The sequence below is a fragment of the Anopheles marshallii genome, chromosome 2 (assembly GCF_943734725.1).
Source record: "Anopheles marshallii chromosome 2, idAnoMarsDA_429_01, whole genome shotgun sequence".
NCBI lineage: Eukaryota > Metazoa > Arthropoda > Insecta > Diptera > Culicidae > Anopheles > Anopheles marshallii.
In genome coordinates, this window is record NC_071326.1 from 49,117,812 (window position 1) to 49,139,949 (window position 22,138).

The 22,138-nt window shown below is 43.5% G+C and overlaps 1 protein-coding gene and 1 non-coding gene across 2 annotated transcripts; one reads left to right on the plus strand and one right to left on the minus strand.

The window, feature by feature from the left end:
* Positions 1–6,930: 6,930 nt before the first annotated feature.
* Positions 6,931–7,012, minus strand: Trnas-gcu (transfer RNA serine (anticodon GCU)). The gene has a single exon. It is a non-coding gene; the product is annotated as a tRNA-Ser (tRNA).
* Positions 7,013–17,100: 10,088 nt separating this feature from the next.
* On the plus strand, positions 17,101–18,969 carry LOC128719200 (pro-resilin). The gene has a single exon (XM_053812822.1). The coding sequence runs from the start codon at positions 17,101–17,103 to the stop codon at positions 18,967–18,969; it is 1,869 nt and encodes a 622-aa protein (XP_053668797.1).
* Positions 18,970–22,138: the final 3,169 nt, after the last annotated feature.

The window sequence follows — 22,138 nt, forward strand, 5'->3', positions numbered from 1 at the left end:
GTCATGTGATTAGAATGATGTCGAACGGACCAAGTGCTTCCAGATCATTTAGGCTAGATAAAGGTGACATGGCAAGCTGTAAATGAGATAGAAAAAATGAGCAGTTCCGAGAACTGTTTTTCGTGAAATATTTTCAAATATGCACATCTGAAATGCGTTTGTTAGTTGGTTGGAAAAATTCTTAAAGCTTAACATATGGGTACATGCGGATAATTGTCTTCGAACATTTTCAATTTTAATATTCCAGATCCTTGCTGGCGAAAAAACTATTTTAAGTTAATTTGAACTTAATATGTTTCAACACTGCTACTAGAGTTTCTTCATCATTCCAATCGCTTTGGATCTTCCCAACATCTAGAAATTGAAGTTGATAATCATCTACTACACCATTGAGTCACCAGCCGGAGCCTTGATTTACTTTCAATTTTTGCAACACAATTAAGAATTTATTAGCACCGCTCACAGCCAACCTGTCGACACTGTCGTAATCGACCCGGCCGAGGTACGGCGTATGAAACATTGTCGCATACTAAAGTGTACCATCATATTTCCCAAAATGGTCCCTTGGTGCTTTTGCACTAGATGACTTTCAGCGTATCGCCTTTTCAGGTTCGCTCGGTTTGGTCATCTTGTTTCCGAATGTCTGTTAATTCACCGTCACAAGCAAGATGTTCATCGACAGCTGATCGAGAGTGTTTGTGTGTGTTTATTAATTTATTAAACAATGATTGCGCTTTCGCCATTTTTGGGTAACCTTCTTCAAAAATTCAGCTGTTTTTTTTTTTGTTTAGCTCACATAGAGACGTGTCATTTCATACCACTCAGCCAGTCTTAGGTGCATGTCGTAAAGTGCTCGAAATCGGTACTCAAACACGGTGCTCGAAAAGGTAAGGCACATTATAGTAGTAAGTTTTTTTTATGCGTTTACAATAGGTATAAAATGAAGGTCGAAAGTTGTTGTCGCAAAGATAAACAGCAATATTTGTTCACCCCGTTGACAACATCTACCGATGGCCTCGGCAATGAATGCAAGAAATTGCCTGTTGTATGTCCATTACTGTCATATCACGCTTACCATCCATGATCGAGTGATTCGATAGTTTGACCTCCCTGTGGTGGCGTAGCTTTCACACATCACTGTAGTGTGCAAGCTAGTCATCTTGTAATCGTACACAATTCCAATCATCTATCCATGAAAATACGTTGCCCCTCAGCTGACAATATTACCATCTCTAATATCTGCTTTAATTATGCCCTATGTGTTACTGATACTGATTGTCACTATCGCTAGAGGTACCCAGTTCGGTTTCATATGCCTTAAAATCATGCGTTCACCAATGGTACAGGGACATCTGAGGAGGTTAGATAATCGGTATCGATCAGAATGATGAGCGCCAGAAGACATGCTCGATGATTTATGTTGATCGCGGCTACACAGATCGCGAGCATCAGCATCTGCGATAATGATGATCAGGCATAAGGTTGCGCCTGCGATCGATATCGCTCGCGGTTTTAAGTTTTTTCGAATTGAAAAGACCGTCTAGCTTACGTCGTGATACCGTTTGTCGACGTAAGGGCGACGGTATCTTAACGATCTTTTGCAGAACCTTCGAACGGGTGCTCACCGAGGGAGAAGCGTCGAAAAGAGTTGCCATGCTGCAAAAGGTAGCAATTCGGTACCAAATTGCCAGGTTCTGTCATTGATCGATGCAGATCGTGCCGACATCATTAGACGTCATTGGCGTTTTGCCTACCGCTACCAACCAAGGGTTCCTTTCGCTCGTTTTTACAACCGATAAGTGTTTCGACGCTTGCAGCGAGGTTAGAATCTGGTAGTAAAGAATGAGAAAAAAATATAATCAAGAAACAGAACTGCTTTCGATCTTATTTTGTAGCGTGTGCGAATAGCTTAGTTTAGCATCGATTGCGTATTTATAAAAAGTTATAGTGCGTCACATAAAAAGTTGTTCCGCTTTCAATGTTTACTTTGAATATACTTAAAGTAATTTTCCTTAACACTTCCGTTTGACCTAAATCGTGCAACATCTGCGCCCCATGTAAGATAGGAAACTTGTTGACAAATGATCGTAAGCATCGCTATAAATAAATATCTTCCACAAAATATTCAAATTTTACAAAAAAACATATGTAAATGATTACTGTGTTCTCTTCCTTATCATGCCAAATAACAAAAAGAAAAACATATAAATGAATTATAAAATCTCTAACAGCACGAATAGTTATCTAATTAATTCAAACAGAAAATCACATGTACCATTAATGCCATTTTAGCATGGAAAATTGTACCGGTGCTCCCATCGATTGGCGCTTATGCGTCCATCGAGAATGGATTACATCAATTTCTTTCTTAGCTCGCACCGATGGAATGCTACTTACCGCCGCATTATGAAAGAGTTCGGAAGCGAAACGTTTCGAACGCTAGCATGCTTTCAGTGCAGAGCAGCCCCCGACTCGACTGATCAAATAAATCGAAATGAGCAGTTTGAATGTCCGCTATGTCAGGCTAATAATGCACACGAACCGATCATTACGATCATTTCTGGCGATTGGGTCGGTGTTTGAGATGCAAATAATTATCGGTACTCGATTCGGTTTGCTTTTCATCATCGTCAAACACACCGACTGAAATCGTTGAAGTGCGTGCGACGTGGAATATTGAGTGTTTTGAAAAGCTGTGATATTTTTCGTGTACTTTTGTTAAGCTGAAAATAATCCAGGGTGTGGTTCGTAAATAGACAAGTGAAAGGGACGCAGTATAATTCATGAGAGATACGATTTACCTCAATATCATCCGTGTTGGTGGACTGCACAGCAGTACAAATAAAAAGCAACAATGTTTTTTCCCTTGACTTCTAACGTGTTAGGCAAAAATAACATAAAAAAGAGTGTGGATTCAGTCACATTGAAGGTGCTCTTCAATTTTGAAGTGTGCAATAAACCCAAACGCATAACTACGATGTGCATTTCGAAAGAGCCATCGTATTAGCGAACAACGTTTGCGACTAAAATTAAGTGAATCCATAAAATTATAAACGTTTACAAGCATCGCTCGGCATTGCTTCCATCAGACAGATCAATATATTGTGCACCACTCATCCAAGTTTAGAGTGGGTCAATAAGTCTGTCCAAGTTACATACTCCGTTTGTTGCAAAAGTGCAAAACTGTGTTGTGATTCATGTGTGTTTAGATGCGTTTAATAATGCTCTATTCTAAATCAACAATATGACAAATTAATGTACCATTTCGACAATTATTCTCCAAATACGTCGCATACGTACATGCGTGCGTATCAAAATGGCCTTTATGGCTTCATATTGTTGATTTGTACAATCCATTCACTTGCAGAGCTGATGTAAAGTTTCTTTTGGACCAATCTTGCCTAGTAAAATTTTCCACGCCATATAATCAAACGATACACAGCTTTTCTTGCTTGTCGATAGCATCGCAATGGAACGAAAATGGGTTGAAAACAAGAGCAAAAACGCAACGATCCATAAACTGCGCTTGGATCTGTCTCACCTCGCACTGAACCGTTGATTGCACGGGAACACAGTCAGAATAATCATCCAAAACACAGAACCCGTGCACAGCACAATCGCTTGCAGCTTCGGAAAGCCGCACCAAAGTTTCATCAGTGTTTATTTATATTTAATCAGATAATTTCAGGTTAATGCACCAGCACCGCACAGACAAGCTGTGCTTTTTCCGAGCAGCTTCCAGTTCATTGGGTTGGCTAAAATTCACTGCAGAACCTGAAAACTCAACTGAGCTGCACAAAACTTGGCTGCTGATTCTTTATTTCTATTTGCTAAAAAAAACCCCTTACCTTCCCAAATCAAGCCCGAACGGCAAAGTGTAACTAATCGTGTCGTAAGGACCATTCGCTACTGATGTCTGATGGTGGCTTTTAGATATCTCGTTTTCTCTTTCATTTTCCCACATAATAACCTACCGCAATACATTGTTTTTACGGTGCAAACAGGCGGAGCTTCCATGCCGTACCGCGTCCAAAAGCAACAATTGAAATTTAAATAATTCAACAGATTATCTGGCTTGTGGATTGTTTTTTTTTCTTCTGTTGTTAGCCGACTCGTAGGATGTTCTACGGAAGGGGATAAAAACATACATTCGGTACGCACACTGCTCGATCGATCAGTCTATTATGCTGCGGGTGGGGGTAACATATTTTTCACTTGTTTGCCACCATCAACCTGAACAGCGTACAACAAACATTACCGACAGTAATAGACAGCTTCTGTGCCTTCACGTTTCATATTGATCGGGCTAATGGGTCTTGTTGGTTGTTATGGTGTAAAATAAAATGTTCCACTAAGAGAATTTGAACATTATGACCCGCTGGCACACTTTTATGTACCCCGTTTAATGTCACCTGTGGGAGACTAAGGTCTGGGCTGTTACCCTTCCTTTGAGCGTAAATCCTTTGGGATTTTTGTTATGTTGTGTTCACTGGTTTATGATGCATAAAAAGATTGGATATTAAAACAGTTTTAAATAAAATATTTCCTTTAAAATATATACAAATATAGATGAATAGTATGTAATAGTATAATAGTATAAGAAGCATTGGCTATTACTTACATGTCTGAAGGTCAAAAAATGTAACAAAAATGTTTGACTAAACTATGTCAACAATTGCATCAAGGTTTTTTTTATGTTAGATAAAAATGCTCATTAAGTCGTTTCGAATTACGCAAAGGAGACAAAACGGTTTCCATTTTCGTACATCTATTTTGTTTAATAATTTACGACAATTTGTTGAAGAAAACATCTTTATTTACGCTTCGTATAACTGTAAGTGTTAATTTGCTCGAATTAAAAATATCATAAAATGTAATTGGATCATTAAACAAAAGTACTGGACGCTTACCTTTACAGTGGGCTATTGGAGGGTCAGAATACAAAGTTTTATAAACTGTAATGTAAATTTTTATTTGACTAGACTGAAAAGCGGTTGTAGCACCTGATGAATAAGTAGGTATGTGAAGATTATTAGCCGCATGACATGTAATAATTTTAAATGGTTGTTTCTACTGCTGTCACTAAATCCAATAAATACAGATTTTCTCTATTCGCTTAGTTCAACAGTTTACTAATTTGTGCATCAGTGCTACCAACTCCAAAACGGTGCGTGATGAGCGAACTTGCACCGATCCTAAACGGCTTCCATGCTTATGATGCGCGCGGCTCAACGAGCGATTGCTTTCAAGACAATTCCCTCCTCCTAGGCGAAAGGGAAGCAACCAGAACAAACGGTGTACGCGTAGCTTACATTTACATTCTCTTTTACCCTCGAAAGCACATAGGAACCAACCAAAGCAACAACAAAAATCCGCACCATCACTATACGTGGGAGCTTGCCTTTACGTTGCCTTCTTGCCGTGAGACCAACTGGTGAAGGCAATTTGTCCAACAGCCATCAAATTTCAGTGTGTTCACATTTGTCAGAACGTTTGTAATAATGCTTAATAAGTCGTTCACTAGTCGCCGTAAAAGTGTTCAGCGTTGTAATGTTGAAAATACAATCCGTACTATTTTAACTCTGTAATAGTGTTCAACATAGAAAAGGTGCGATGATCGTACCTAGATAGTTTTAATAATCTTTAAAAGCTTCATTTTTAAGAAACACAATCAAACTTTCCATACAACAAACATCATTATCTCCTTTATTTTTCAAGTGCGATTCAAACTTCCAGCTGAATAGCACATGTACCTATATCTGATTAGCATCAAAACAGACAAGATCGCAAGAAAAGCTGTTACAAAGCACCACGTGACCGATAACACTTTTCCGGCACGTTGCATTTTCCCAGGCGAAACGAAACGAATCGGAACAGCCGGCTTCATTGTGCATATGTGACATCTTGATTTGAGTCGAGCTGCACCAGGTGCCTCGCAGGTGCTGAAACGTTCACTAAACAGGGAAATAAACTCCGCCATGAATGTGTGAACATCACCTTCAAATCGTTTCCCTGACTGAAGTGCGATAGTACCCATGTGAAGTGAGAGGCAAGATTTGTCGCAAACTCATGTTAGCCCTAATTATGGCTTATTTTATCTTGTCTCTAATCGTACCCCGCAAGCCACATCTCCTGCATGTTGTACTGTGGCTTTGGTTTTGGAAAACTGTGAGTATAGTGTTTTCATCCCTCCCACCTGCGGTTTGAAAAGAAAAATGACACCCAAACGGTTGACCGCAAGCAAATAACCTACCGTTTCCTAATAAAGGCGAACACAGGGGCTTGGAAGTAAAACGCATTCGGCACACTCATCTTCAATGCAGTGGAACAAATGCATACGACCGAGCGGTTCAATCGGTGTTGTCCTGGTGCACAGGTGACGAAACGAGTGTCTTGCAAATCTACCACTAACAAACCAGGCAAGCGATTGCGTTCGATAACCGTAAAACAATTTGCCGCATTCTGTTTCTTTACTCATGCTAGTGTGCTAACATTCAACGGAATTATTATTGTACAATTTACTAGCTCCATGCACAGTGTTGATATAAAAGCTACACAATATTTCTCGGCCGGTTAAGTTGTTGACAACAAGAATGAACATTTAGTGCGATGGTTTGTGTTACCTTACAAAGAGCCCATTAATATTTACACAGCGAAAGGAAAATGTTAGCTGTGAAACGGTTCTTCGAGCCAAAATGTAAACAACCTCAAAGTCTTCACCAAACGAAATGTAATCTAGAAGGCCATGCTTATCTTTTGTATTCATGAAGAATGAAGCTGAGATAGATCTCATAATCAATCAAGTCAGGGGAGTTGTTTCAATCCTATATTCCATCCGTTAAACTCAACTTATCACATCGCATAGGAAGGAACAAAAACAATGCCGATTATAAACTGAAATTCTAAGCCGTTATTTTAACATCGTGTACGCGACGAGGATGGGATTCGAACCCACGCGTGCAGAGCACATTGGATTAGCAGTCCAACGCCTTAACCTCTCGGCCACCTCGTCTGTTACATGTAGCGTAACCAACACATAACGGGGTTGTGTTGCTAGTGCGTAATTGTGAGTTTAAGTTTAAATTGACAAAGTTGTAGATTTTATTTCGTTGAATCGGAGTTATATTTCCTTTCATTGTGATCGGAAAAAATTGCCGAATCAAAACCCTTTATTCTAATTTTATGTTAATCCTAATATACATTGCCTCCCGTACGTTTTCTTCATGTAAATGTTTATATTGCTCATATTATGAGGTAGCACGATATACCTTGTAAATGATAACAATAAAAATGTGAGGTTGAAGCGAGAAACTCTGTGAATTACTGAGAAATTCTGAGTGAGCCCAACACGTTTCATGGTAAAATGACATATACCATTACTATTATTTACTAGAAAATGGGTTTAATCATCCGTCTTACCCCGAACTATCGGTCGGCTCGATTGAATCCGCGCACATAAATCGGTTTTCCTCTCGTGAAAGGAAACTGCTTCACACCTAACAAACGTGCGAAGCTTTCTATAAAAGCAAACGCTTTGGGTGGCTGCCAAAAATAGAAACCTTCAAATGAATCGCTGAGAAAAACGGTGTGCGGTGAAACGAGACTAAAAAAAATCTCCAACGTCGTGGGAACCACGCACTCGAGCTTCCGCCATTGCGAGAAAGGAAGAAACAATCCATTAAGGGGACGATGACAACTGGTTTTAATTTTGTTTTTGTTTCGGATGAGTTTTATTATTTCCCTACCAGAAGTTAAACGCACGCACGGTGAAGCTTGCGTACTCTTGGCTTACTGGGGTGGGGAATTTATGCAACAACGCCCAATTCCATTGCGATCTCTAAGATGATGCACGAGTGGAGAAGTATAAAAAGTGTCTTAAAGCTGTATAAAAAAAATAAAAAAGAAAAATTTAGTTTTTGTTTCGTCTGTATTTGACCTGTCAGGTTTCTGACTTCTCTGCTTACAGATTGCAGACTTGATATTACCGGCACGACGATACAGGTTGTGGGTTTTAACGATTTAATTATTACTATTACAATCGAGCTGCTTTATCCGCGTGCCGTACTCGGCTGTACGTTTGCTACTTAACCCCGAACGTGACTCCTAGTGCAGCTTGGTGCATCATCACACAACCGGGAACGAATGGAAATGATGCAACCAACGCCCGGGGTTTGGTGGAGATCGTCGTCACTTTGTCTCCCGTACGCGGAAACGTAACCGACCTCTGGCATGGTGAAGTTTCGCGAATGGGGCCACTGTTGTTGTTGCCATCGATCCACAACCCCTGCCAGATGACCTACAGAAAGGGTAGTTGCAGTTTTTGTTGGTTGGATGCCATTTCTTTCACACTGATTTTCTTGCAATTGATCTCGTAGGAGTTGGACAGGTAGCAACCAACCCGGTCTATTTCATGTTAGTGATCCTCACAACTTTAGCCTAGTTTTGTTGATCATTCACGATGCACCTGATGGCTACTGGGCGCTAAATGTCCCACACACATTCATCACAGACAAAAGTGACTTCATAAAATCGAACGAAGCATCATGGCAGGCATTCATTTGAAGTATTTTCGACACACTTGTAACACGATATCGAGCCTAGCCGGAGTTAATTTTAGGTCCACCAAAGATTGCACACAGCATCAACGTGGACAGCGGGTCCCAGATGACAGGCGTTTAATCATATTTAAAAAAACGGATAGCGATCAGTGATTAATTGTGCACCATTAACAAAGCGTTTGGCCTATTCCAACAGACTAAACGACATCATGGTGGGTAACAGGGCCCAAAAGCGGATGACGAACCCGAGGATGCTACTGCATGCGCAAAAGATGTTTTGCAAACAATTAACGTCGCTTTCTCACTCGCAATGTGTTCGAAGCTATTATAGCGTTTTTTTTTCTTGCCATTTTGCTACCGTCGTACTTCGCACGAATATTCATCGCTTGGTATGGTATCTTGTGCAGTCAACACAGCGTGCTGCTCGCGAAGTAGCATAACATCCGCATGTGATGGCTCCGGACACACATAAAGCCTAATAGGTCAGTAGTACTTAATGCCGTCGACCTTCCGTGAGTGTCACGTACAGTGTTACGCACATCAACGCGTTTCGGTTACGGGTGGCAAATGTAGTACGCAAAAAAGTAACATTGAATGGTGATTTCGCTAGCAGGGAAGCAAGTTTACTAGAGCACACACGGGCTATTTCTAAATCACCATCATCTTACTTTTTCCTTTTCTTTTATATTACCTAAAATATTGTATATTCGAGCTTGTGATGTCTCGCTTTAACTTTTGTAATTCAGCTCATGTAAGTATGGCCAACTAAGATATTATAACAATTAAGAAGTGCAGATGGTTTCTATCTTTTTATTTTTTTGCACCTCCAACAATTGATTTGTAGTGTAGGCGTTAACGCAAACAAAAATAAGCTGACAATAAATGTATAAGTGACATTTCAGGTAAGAAGAATAAAATTTTATATTGAATTGGTGAGTATCTTTGCTGTTGCGTATTGGATAACATAACGATTTCATATTTTAATTCAACCACCTGCATGATGCGCTGATGCAGATAACAAATTCTCCTTTCCAAATGTGTTACACAAGGCCTGACCACCATCTGAGGCACGATCCTTACGTTTTAAAATGTCCCAAATTACAAACATATTTTTGTATCGATAATTTTCCTGCTCAGTTTGCTAAAGCAAAAGCACCGGTGTCCCCTTGTATACATCGTATCTGATGGGTGCATTTTTCCCGCTGCAAAGATAAGACATCGCCTGTGTGCCGTTCGACCTTTCAACCGCAACTGTTGCCACGCGTCTATTGGCCCGACAATCACTTTCGGTATGGATCGTTCGCAGGTAAGACATGTGTGACATATGTAAGAAAAAAAAGAGAAAGTGCAGCTGCAGAAGTTACTGACGATTAATACATTTACTCTTCTATCAGTATACTACGAAATCGATGTTGTTACCTTAGACTTATGCAAATGCTTAATTGTTATGCTTACGTTAGATGTCAACCAATAGGCAAATAAAACGTACACACGTACACGTTACCTTCAGTGTGTGACTGCTTCATCAGTGGTGCCCTTGCATCGACAACATTTCAATTAATTTGAAAGTTTTCATTAGCAGGCGCCTCATGTGTCGTCTGTCTAGTAACAAACGTTTTTAATTATCATGTTATCGTTTTGAAGTGCACGTAGTTGCCGAGACACACCCGCAATTACGCTGAATCCTTTGGGCCCATGGTTCGCGAAATGTGGCCGGGTTAGGGCGAATTTATTTGGGCATTGCATTGCGCGGCAACAATCGGCTTCGGTCACCAGGGCTGAGAAACGATTGCTTTGCACCGTCTGTACACCAAACGGCACGCAATTATCATTAACGTTTTCATTCAGATTAAATGCATCGGTCAACGGCTGTGAATCATTTGGGGTGGTAAGTAGGGTAATTGAATTCTTCCCGCGTTTTTTGCGTTACTGTACCCCTGGGCGGGCAGATGGAAGTCAGTGGCCTGTCGCGACCTCTATGGTGATGCTCCGAAAAGTATCAAATCATAATAAAAAGCGCACCTTCACTCGATTGGTGTTTGCGCGCAGGAAATGCCATGGGAAGATATGAGCCAACACGAGCGTACCGAATTACTCTTGACCGACTGAAACTAGTCCGAACGATGTGCATTTTCTAATGGTGCGCTTAAATGCAGCGCATCCAATTCTTACCGCTTGAGTCGTCCATCAAATGCAGCTCACACAGACCGTGGTGGTGATCACCTTGAAGGGACTCCTTTCGCTTTTTCTACTAATTTTGTGCACAAAAAAAAAACGGCAAAAACCATCGTTTCTGCTCCGAAACGAGTGGGTTACAGCTCGATGCTGCATGGGAGAACAACGACAACAAAGTTATCACTTCTGCAACATCTTACTGTGCCAGTTCCGTTTGGGGTTTTTCTTCCTTTGTTGGTGCGTTAGTACTCTTCGCTAGCTTTTTCCCCCTCTCGTTCGTCATCAATTTTTACAAACGATCTACACGGCCGTATTACTGAGCGAAATTACAAGCTGGAGCTGTTTGCATTGCATTTAGCAAAACGCTACCCGTTTGTGGGATATAAGTAAGATGGCCCAAAGGAAAAGCGTGCGGCCTTTTTCCCGGAGGAATGGCTGCGATTGCAGCACAGACAGTGGCCAACAAAGCCGTAACGTAATGGACGTGGGCCGGTCGTGCATCATTTTCCTCTATTGGCGCGAAAAATTAACATTTGGCAGTCATCGATCGATGGACCGTTGGCCATTTCTGGACGATGGACAAAACAAGCGTTATCTAACGGATGAACTTTGGGTGCCGCGTGCGGATTACGTGCGGGAAGATGCACTTTTGTGCATGCCTGGATGTAGGTCTGGAAAATGTTACCAGCTACAATGTTTACCCACTTACGTGTAACTTTCGTTCGGATAGAGAGCAACGGGCGACGGGGAAAAGAGTTAATTATGGGTTTCATTTGACACATTAATTGTGGAATTGATCATCTTGTAGAAGTAAGGTATTGATTCCGATAGGAGTATGGTGTGCGTAGAAATTGGTATAGTAGTTAAGATTATTACATCATGCAGTAATATCTTTAGTTAGCTAGCATTACATATGCACATGAATTACTTTCCCTTTGACATACTTTATGTTAGCAGAAACACGAAACACTTTATGTTACAGAAGACGTAAGCAGAAATAAAATCACAATTTGAGAATATTTAAGAATCACACGTTCAGCATCAATTTTATGCTAATCGATACATAACATATGCAAAATTACAACCATTCGACAATCGATCTAAATCACATCAATGACAAAATCTCCCTCTTATGCTTAAATTGTTTGTTTGCAAATCAAGACATCTGTATTCTAAATAGTTAACAGCTTGGCAGCATGCGAGTGGAATGCATTAACGATTGGTGCAATCATTAGAAGGTGCTCTTGTCATAACAAAAACGATCCATGTATGATCATGCGATATGAATGTGCATTTGCATAGAATTGGTGCTTGGTGTTGCAGTTGTTGTATGTTGCTGTTGCTGCTGTTGTCTCATTCTTATATTCATTCAATAGTTACAACTTTGTCATTTCAAAGGGGGACGAGGAGGGGACTAAAGCTTGTGGTGTAAAGCCAACAATAACAAAAAACAGTGAATAAATGTCATTATTATACGTATTAAATCAGCTTCATACCAACTTACCAACCTATCATAAAGATATTGTTTCTCTTCCTACACTATGGTTGCGTTGCAGTTGAAGATTGTTGGAAGAATAAATAATGTGTTTTCTTTCCTTTTTCTAGAATCGGTTCAATTAAGTATGTCAAAGGATTAGTTCTAAGCTTGTAGATGAATAGAATCCATTCACCTCCATCATTCTGGTGACAAACAGTATGATTCGGTATAAATTATGCGCTTCAACGCACTTAGTGACTTATTTTTCTGACGGCGGCAATTCCTATGTGAATGTACGATGACACATATGCCGCCACTAATATATAGCAATCGCTAGCGCAACACTTCTGCTGACGGCACCGTGCCAATTCCCATTCACCCTCGCCGATAGAATGCCTGGGCGCCAAGATCTTCCCGTCTACTTCCCGCACACCTACACCTGCCTCTCCCAGACCCTTGTTTTGTTTAGTCATGTCTTTTAAGCGATGCGCGCTAGATGCTCCAAGGACCAAATGCTGGGCTTCACGACCAGGAACTGTGAAGGTGTCTCCGGAGGCCGTTCGCAACCCCATCGATGCGGTACGGGTCCTTTAGATCGTATGTCACTCGAGCGGGCCAGAATACGGCTAGTCTACCGGCGAAGGTCCTGCCTCTCTAAAAACCCGTACTCTATAAAACTCTAACCGCCGAGCAGCCGTGAGTGGAAAGACAATTGAAGCGGTACTCTTCTGAGGTGTTGCTAAAAAAACAGTATTGCGCCCAAGTATGATCGACTATGGTGCAGCCGGCACGAATTGAAAGGACGCGTTTCGATAGTCACCTACCTTTCCCCCTCCCAAACGCCACCATACACTATCGCCAACAATTGATCTCATTAAACAATGCAGAAGTTTGCAAACTTGCTACAAACTCCTCCAACACGCTGGGTGTCTTCAGAGCTATACAAAGTTCGCCGGTTCATAGCTCGAGCACACAATTCGCCGCGGCGCTTTAACTAATCATCCTCAGGTTGCAGGTCGCGCGGCTTCAAAAAACCGAGTGCGCACCACCGTATGCACGCGACCTTCAGTATGATGGTTCGTACCGGTGCCCAGCTGTGCGATCGGAAAGATCCCCCGAATGGGTCTCAAAAATGGGCGATCTTGAGCGATCGCGTCTGCGTCACTGTTTCGAGAACCATACCCTTCCCCTAAATTCGCTCTCCACTGCTTTATCCACGGTTCATTAGGAAGAAATCGTGCTTTGCGTACTCGCCATGTCCGTAGGAAAAGGAATGTTGGTGGATGTTACGTTCTTACTGTTCCCTTACGATGATTAGACTACTCTAGGAACATATTTCAGAGGTCTTCCGATTTCCGACCGCATTAGAGATCGATTTGCATGTCATTTTAGGTTGATGTGAGGCTAACATGAAGGGCAAGTGTAAACAAGGTTCCAATGAAACAAAAATTCAGTTTATTATGAGTAAGTTGCATTTTGGAACTTTGGATGAGCGTAAGAATTTCTAAATTTAATTTAAAAATTTGTCGCAAGAATCAAGTAAAGTACTACAAAAAAAAAAAATGAATTCCCTGTAGAATATCCATCAATAGTGATAATAGTGTCATTTGTCAATCTGCATGCAGATTAATAACAGTGCCATCTATGAACACTTCCAGTAACCTTCGGACATTGGTTTGGTTGGAAATTATAAATTTATCACAAAACACCATTATAATTATTTTTAGCAGGTATAATAACGTATAAGTGATATGATTGTTAGAAATGACAATAGTAAATAGTGCCCGTGTTAGTTCATTACATTCTAATAGTTCCAAATATACGTAAGCAGGGGTATAAAGAGTTTTCAATATGGTGGCAAGAGAAAGGATCACGATGGATACATAGAAACAATATAAAAAATGCTTCGCACGTAGAAGGCATCCAACAGAAAAATCGAAACGCTCGCTTTTGTTTGGCCTATGCAATCAGCATTACCGGCACTCAGAGGAAGATGCACCATGCAAACCACCTCAATAGCAGTAGTTGATTGCAGCGACGACGTCGATCACGGTGACTGAGGATCATGTGAGTCATACGATTACCGGGCTGCTTCAACCCGTTCCTTCCCTTTTTTTTAACCAATTCCCGCTGGGCCGGTGGGGGTGTATGTGCCGTCGTCGCTGATATGCTTTGATGCGAATACGAAACCGTCTTCGTTCGGCGTGTCGGCGTATGATAATGGCCCACGATGAGCACGACGATGCTGCAGAAGATGAGATCCGTGGCCTATGCTCGTTGTCAATGGTGGTGGAAGCGTCGTTACCTTCGTGTTCTCAACCGACGAATCTCGGTACCCGTCGGCTAACCCTCCCGTACTCCACATTGGTGGAAAATCCCTACCCTTGGTCGGGGGCTGATGTGTTGATTTTCTGTGCGTTTTTTGAGGGTACTCACCAAACGAGAGGGATGCCCATGATCTTACTCGGTGCACAGTGCAGCTGGGTACGAAATCGTCGAAAATTACACCCGCCAAGTGAAGCGAGCGAGTTTTTCGAGTATAAAAGTGAAGCCATGCTTTGATTTGAATATCATTCGACCAACGAACACGGTTCGGTTCGTTCAGATAGCATTGTCAAAACAGCTGTTGTGAACCGCGTGCACAGGACCCCAATCATCGGACAGTTCAATCAGATAGGGATTCACATCGTACGATCCCTAAGCACCCGCGGCGTCTCCAGTGACGGTCAGTTTGGTCTTTTAGGAAGCATTAAAAGTGTGTGTTTGATTTGAATCGAGTGTGAACTAGAATTAAAAAGTGATCATGTGACGCTTTAGAAGTACTGGTATTGGTATCAAGAGGATTGTTTAAAAAAAAATTATCGTTTTTGTGTAGTGATGTGGTTCTGGGCGAAGTGATGTGATCTTCTTTAAACTTTGCTTTTCATGGCAAAATACTATTTTGCTAATATTTTGTAAAATTCATCACTACTTTAATACAAAACGTGCAACAATTTGTATTCGAATTTGATACGTGATACGAATTTGATTTCGTGAACAACTTGTGCAGCTTTATATTCCTGTTTTAAACGCCAATTCTGATCATCTGTTGGTTGTGTAACCGTTTTCTTTCATGCTAGATTCAAGCGAGACAAACACATGCTCTTGGTTGATAATTTTCTTTTATATTTTGTTTGTCATAGACAATATATCATTTATTGCCATTTTTGTTTTGTATGAATCAAATGCTATGGTGTGCTTTATGCTTTGTGCTACAACAACTTAGTGTTAGATTTCCATCTTCTTTTTTCCTTAGAGCATAATGAACTGCTAACCCGTACGACAACAAAAGCGCATAATTGCCGTGCACAGTCTAATTCTCGCCATCACAGCCCATGCACTGGACAAATGATTCTCATTAGAGTATCTTAATTAAAATCTGTTGTATTCAAATCAGTTTCGGCCAGATACAATGGTTCCGCCTCGTGCTCATCGAACCATTCCCTTCATCGTTTTCAGAATGATTATCGAAATCTGTCTTACCTTTTACTGATCGCACTCTAACCTTCGACATCCGAGCCTCGCTTGATCGTGACGTACAGTACGCTATCTGGTGACAAGATCTGGCAAAAGGTTGATTGATGTGGCTTTCTAAAAAAAAAAAAAAACATAGTAAAATTCAATCGAACCATGTTGTGAGCATAATAATGGCCTCGAAGCGATTTGATGTGTGGTTTGTGTGGCCGGTGTATTTTTTTGTTTTCAAACAGATCAGATTCTGGGGTCCTCCGCTTACAGGAGGTTTGTTTGATTGCTGGTACACTGTCCGTCAATTATATCATCAGGCCAGCGGGTGTACATTCCTTTTCTCTTAGCTAATTCCAACCAATCTCATTACCACCACCACCAACAACAAGTGGCGTCGCACGTTCACACCGAGAGTGTCATCCTTTGGACATTCGGTTTAATTGGTTTGATGTCATCAGCATGATTAACCTCCACCCCATCACAAGCGATCCGGGTTCGAAACGGCACACTGCACACTGCACACCGTTCTCCCGGGCAAGGTGTTGCTGGGACTTCTCGGCTTCTCCGCTAATAAAACCACAATCTAATTATTTCACTCACCATCTCACCGAACCGTCAGCTGCCGGGAATGGGAAAACGGTCCAGTGCAATCGACGCTTGGCACGCGCACCCAAACCGGGAAACCGATGGTCCGCCGCGAAAGATAACTCAATCTGACAGCATAATTGCATTCTTCGCTGTGTCGTTGTTTTAGCCATTTTTTGTTGTAGCCGTGTCGTTTTGAACACCTCGACCAGACTGCACACACACAACGTGCATTGTGCAAATCGATGTGTCGTACTGATCGTTGTTGAATCGCCGTATCCGTACCAGCCAGTTTGACAAGCGTCCGGGGCACTTGCATAAGTCCGGCAATAATTTCGTTGCACCTCAAACGCACGATCCGTCGTGCATTGGTGCAACGGCAATCATCGCAGATTCGCTGCTTCTATACCGATCGACGGTGGAAAGATGGCCATCGGGTCGGTCGAATTCGTATCCGCTGCACTATGATTATGTAAAGGGAAACGAAATGGGGGAGAATGCCATAAACCAACCACCGCAAAACAATCGATTTGCATCGTCGGCTTACGTCTCACGCGCCAATTCCGGCAGATGAAGCGCGAACGATCGTAAATATTGAACGCATAATAGCTACCGGTTTTTTTGTGTTCCTGTTTGCCGATGGTGCACGATCGTTCGCTACACAATGTAGTGGCGTTATATTTACAGCGAGACGAGACGATCGCAACCCCTACTGGCCAACTGACCTAACCAACGGATTTTGTTTCTTTTTTGCAGGTTTCACTTTGTTGGAACATAGCAGATTCTAATAGCAGAATCATGGTCTCTCATCGCAATCGATTGACCGTCCTCGTGGTGGTATGCTGTGCTGTCCTTGTGCCAGCCCGTGCATCGACCAGTGTGGCTAAGCGAGAGGCGCCTCTCCCACCGAGCGGTAGCTACCTTCCACCGTCAGGCGGAGCTGGTGGATATCCGGCGGCACAGTCTCCTTCCTCAAGCTATGGTGCACCAACAGGTGGTGCTGGAAGCTGGAGCGGAAATGGAAATGGTAATGGCGGCCGTGGTCACTCCAACGGTGGTGGTCAATCGTTCGGTGCTCCTTCGGCTCCGTCCCAGTCGTACGGTGCTCCCAGCTTCGGTGGTCCAAGCTCGGGAGGTTTCGGTGGACACAGCTCGGGTGGACACGGTGGAAACGGCAATGGAAACGGTAACGGATACTCGAGCGGACGCCCGTCGAGTCAGTATGGACCTCCGCAGCAACAGCAGCAGCAACAATCGTTCCGTCCACCTTCCACCAGCTACGGAGTTCCTGCCGCTCCCTCTCAGTCGTACGGCGCACCGCAGCAGGGTAACGGTGGCAATGGATACTCTAGTGGGCGCCCTTCGACCCAATACGGTGCACCTTCGCAGTCGAATGGAAATGGTTTCGGATCCCGTCCTTCGTCCAGCTACGGTGCTCCAAGCCGCCCGTCGACCCAATACGGTGCTCCGTCAGGTGGAAACGGCAACGGATACTCCGGCAATGGAAACGGACGTAGCTACAGCAATGGTAATGGACATGGAAACGGTCACAGCAATGGCAATGGCAATGGTAACAATGGATATTCTAGTGGACCATCTCGCCAACCGTCGCAGCAGTACGGACCCCCGGCCCAGGCTCCCTCGTCTCAGTATGGAGCTCCGGCTCAAACTCCGTCCAGCCAGTACGGTGCTCCTGCTCAGAGCCCGTCCAGCCAGTATGGTGCTCCGGCTCAGACTCCTTCTTCTCAGTACGGTGCTCCGGCTCAGAGTCCCTCTTCACAGTATGGAGCCCCTGCTCAGCAACCTTCCAGCCAGTATGGAGCACCTGCTCCATCGCGCCCATCGCAGCAGTATGGAGCCCCTGCTCAAACCCCGTCATCTCAGTATGGAGCCCCAGCTCAGACTCCATCTAGCCAGTATGGAGCCCCTGCTCAGACCCCATCCAGTCAGTATGGAGCACCGGCACAGGCACCTTCGTCCCAATATGGAGCTCCCGCCCAAACCCCGTCAAGCCAGTATGGAGCACCAGCTCCATCGCGTCCCTCGCAGCAATATGGAGCACCCTCTCAGCAACCTTCCAGCCAGTATGGAGCACCCGCCCCATCGCGTCCGTCGCAGCAGTATGGAGCTCCGGCCCAGACTCCTTCATCGCAGTATGGAGCTCCCGCTCAGGCTCCATCTTCGCAGTACGGAGCACCAGCTCAGACTCCATCTAGCCAATACGGAGCACCTGCCCCCTCGCGCCCATCGTCGCAGTACGGACCCCCTGCCCAGGCTCCCTCGTCGCAGTATGGAGCTCCCGCTCAGACACCTTCTTCACAGTACGGAGCCCCTGCTCAGACTCCGTCTAGCCAATACGGTGCCCCTGCACAGCAACCTAGCAACCAGTACGGTGCTCCAAGCTTCGGATCGTCAGGTGGATCCTCTTTCGGCGGCAACGGTAACGTTGGTGGCAGCTACCAGGTAAGCTCAAACGGTAATGGATTCTCCCAGGCTTCCTTCTCGGCCAGTAGCTTCTCCTCGAACGGACGCTCGTCACAGGCGGCTGGAGGTTTCAGCTCCGGTGGTCCGTCGCATTCGGCCGGTGGATATAGTTCCGGTGGTCCATCGCAAGTTCCGGCTACCCTACCGCAGTCGTACTCATCCAACGGAGGCTATAACTACTAAATGAAGAGAAAACAGCAAGCACAAGTACCCCATGACCACTGCCAATTCCACACGGACACGCAAAACGGAACCTGAATGGAGCATATTGCAAAACACGTGCCTTATTTAAGATAAATTATAATTTACCCACCTGTGTTCTCACATAACTCGATTGTTGGCAGCGGACGAATCACGGAACTTACCCAAACGCCGTCGCACAACACATTTCGAATGGGTTTCCTCCTTGGCGATTGTCAAACGTTTGGCAGTTGTCAGCAGATAATGAACAATGGAAATATGACCAATATGGGTCGAGTGGAATACTTTGGAGACACATTTTAGAGCCCACCATTCGCAAATCATCGTCATAAGTGAGTGCGACGGGTTGTACCATTACTTAAATTATTACATCTTGTTCAATGTTGACTTCATTTTTAAAACGTTATATGTACTCCGCTTTCGTACGGGCGGATTGTTAGAAGCTATTAAATGAAAGAGTGGGCGAAACTCAGCGCTAAGGCAAACTGATGATCAGCAGCAGCCACAAGAGACGAGAACTACCAATGTGTTCGGGACCACGCTTACCGACTACTACGTACTACGAACAGAACAGCGAAGAAGCACGTCGGCCAGAGGTTTATCCAAAATTTTTGTAACGCAAAATTGTGGAGCAAACTTATTGCATACTCCCAGTTGGTTGGGGATGCTGTTTAGGAAGTGTGTGAGCATGTTGCATTTGGATGAGAACGCATTGTCTATGTGGGGTCGCGATAGCGGTTTGCAACCGCGCAATGAAAAACGATACCGATGTATACCAAGCGATTAAAAGGCTATGGCAGGCCTTCGAATGAAATAAAGTGTAATCATCGTTTGACTTTTTTCCTCAATTTTTTTTTGTCCACTTCTTTCTTATCCACTTTAATGTTCAATTTACACATCGATGACCGACATTATGTGACGTGATTGGGTAATAAGAACTTTTGGCTACCCATCTGCCCTTCGTTAATCGGGGCTCGCGCGCTTCGTACCACGTGCTTAACGAACGGACGGAACGGATTGTGTTCGGTGAGAAGTTCAGCTGTCCGTTGATTGCGCAATGAGCCCCCATAATGCGGCCCTTGGTGCGCTACGGAATTCAGGTGAATTATGTACCGCTGTGCAGTGCACTGTTACGGAAGTACCCACGGTATAAACCGTACGCCGTGGCGCCGAGGTTTGGCGAAGACTTCACCACGGACCGCCGAGTTCACCACGAGGAAACAGTACGGCAACAAAGGTAAACATTAATGCACCTCTCGTGAGCACTCTAGCATCGGCACATCGAAAGATACGTAAGCAGATTCGTGTATCCACCGCCTGCACGCCGGAAGTTGCTGACGTAAGGGGTTAACACGGTGTTGCATCGGTACCTTCAGTAAGTACGTCCAGCACGACGATCCACAGTGCGCGAAAGGTCAAAGAAAGTGAACTTTAGGTTTTTTCGTCGCCAGTTGAATCGGTGAAGTGGGAAAGCGCGGCGAACATGCTTTCCTATGTGCATGGTTTCAGGCGCTGGTATGCTGAACATTTCCCACCATCCCCGGAGCACCCACAAACGGCCGGAGAACAACAGGTTTCATTGAGCGCTTATTAAATATTTGCCCAGAGCGAGAAAGAGCGTTTCATTTTTGGGCCCACAGGGCTAATCACCATCGATTGCGGTGTCATAAGAGGTCAACGCATGCCGTAACGCACAATTTACAGGTAAATGGGTTGTGTGCTGCTGATTTATCGCAGTCTTAAGCTCAGTCTACATTACCGTCACTCCATTTGATGCAATTTGCACATTGTTGTACAAAACTGACGAAAAACCTGATCGTACACACCGAAAATCCGATACCGTCTCAACAATACAACAGGCGAACGTTGCGAATTCGTGGGTAGATTATGGGTAGACAAACAGAAGTAAAACACCTCTGGAACACACAATTAGAGCTTAGTTTTGTGCATAACTTGGTACAACCGCAAGTGAAAAACCATACAGAGAGTAGACAAACTTGGTGTAGGCCGAAATCAAATGGCACGAACCTTATGGGACGTGTGTTTTCTTTCTGTCGTCATGCGGGTACAGCGGATGGTGTATGGTAATGAGGTTATTCAGTACAATTCGCACGCGACCATATGAGGTAGTTGCCAACGCATCTTTCACTGCTACGTATGGGTGCAATTTCACGCATGCAAGTCGCAAAGCGATCTCCAAACGATCGTTTCTGTGTAAAAATAGACTTTTCGACGAAGTAAAGGTGAATTGATTCATGTAACTCCAACCTCAGCCCATGCACACTGGAAGCAAATGTAATCTAGTTCAGCTGGCAATGGATACCTCGAAACATCGTGTACCGTCTTCAACGTTTGGGTTTCCCTTTCTTTCGCTCTCTATCTTCGCTTATGAAGCGTACAGTTGAGTTGGGATAGTTGGACAGAAAAATGAAATGATGCACTCACGCTCAATACACACATCCGCACAGCGTTCCTCTGGTCTGGAAATGGACTCCCGGCGGTGAAAGAAGATGCCTTTGCGAATGCGTGCTGCCTTCTCAATTAGCAGGCTACGGCGATTCGTGCCAAAGTGAATGGATCGTCTACGGTTTGAAGATTCGTCGCAGTAGGTCACGCGCGATCCTCAAGTGTGCTATTGACCGTGAACTGTTTGAGTGTGTGCATGGAGCTGGTATAGCGTGTATTTGAGATGAGTACAAATCGATTCATATTAGCAATCTGCAACACGTATTCTCATTGAGCTTTTAAGAGACCTATTGCATGCACTGCATCTCAAACAGAAGCTGGTTTTTGGTTGCTTTTTAAAGCACTATGTATTCTCATTGGCATAAGATATTCTCTATTGTGTGATATATTTTGTTAAGCTATTTGGATGATTTTTCAAGGGGAAACATCTTGGTTGATTGAGTTTTTGAGTGCTCAAACTTAGAATTAAACCAAAGCGTAACTAAATCAGTACCAGGTGATCATAGCGATATTTAACCCATTGTAGAAGTAATTACTAATCCACATACGAAAAAGTGTGCAGACATTACCAAGTCGACCACCTTTCATCTTTCTAACGCTTGTAACTTCCGTTATGAAAGAATTTTTTTTTCGAACCGCCAGATTGTTGAATGCAATATTTATACTACGGTTGATAAATCAACGG

Excerpts from the sequence above, each read along its gene's own strand:
- LOC128719200 (XM_053812822.1), top strand. The coding sequence starts at position 17,101 with ATGGTCTCTCATCGCAATCGATTGACCGTCCTCGTGGTGGTATGCTGT.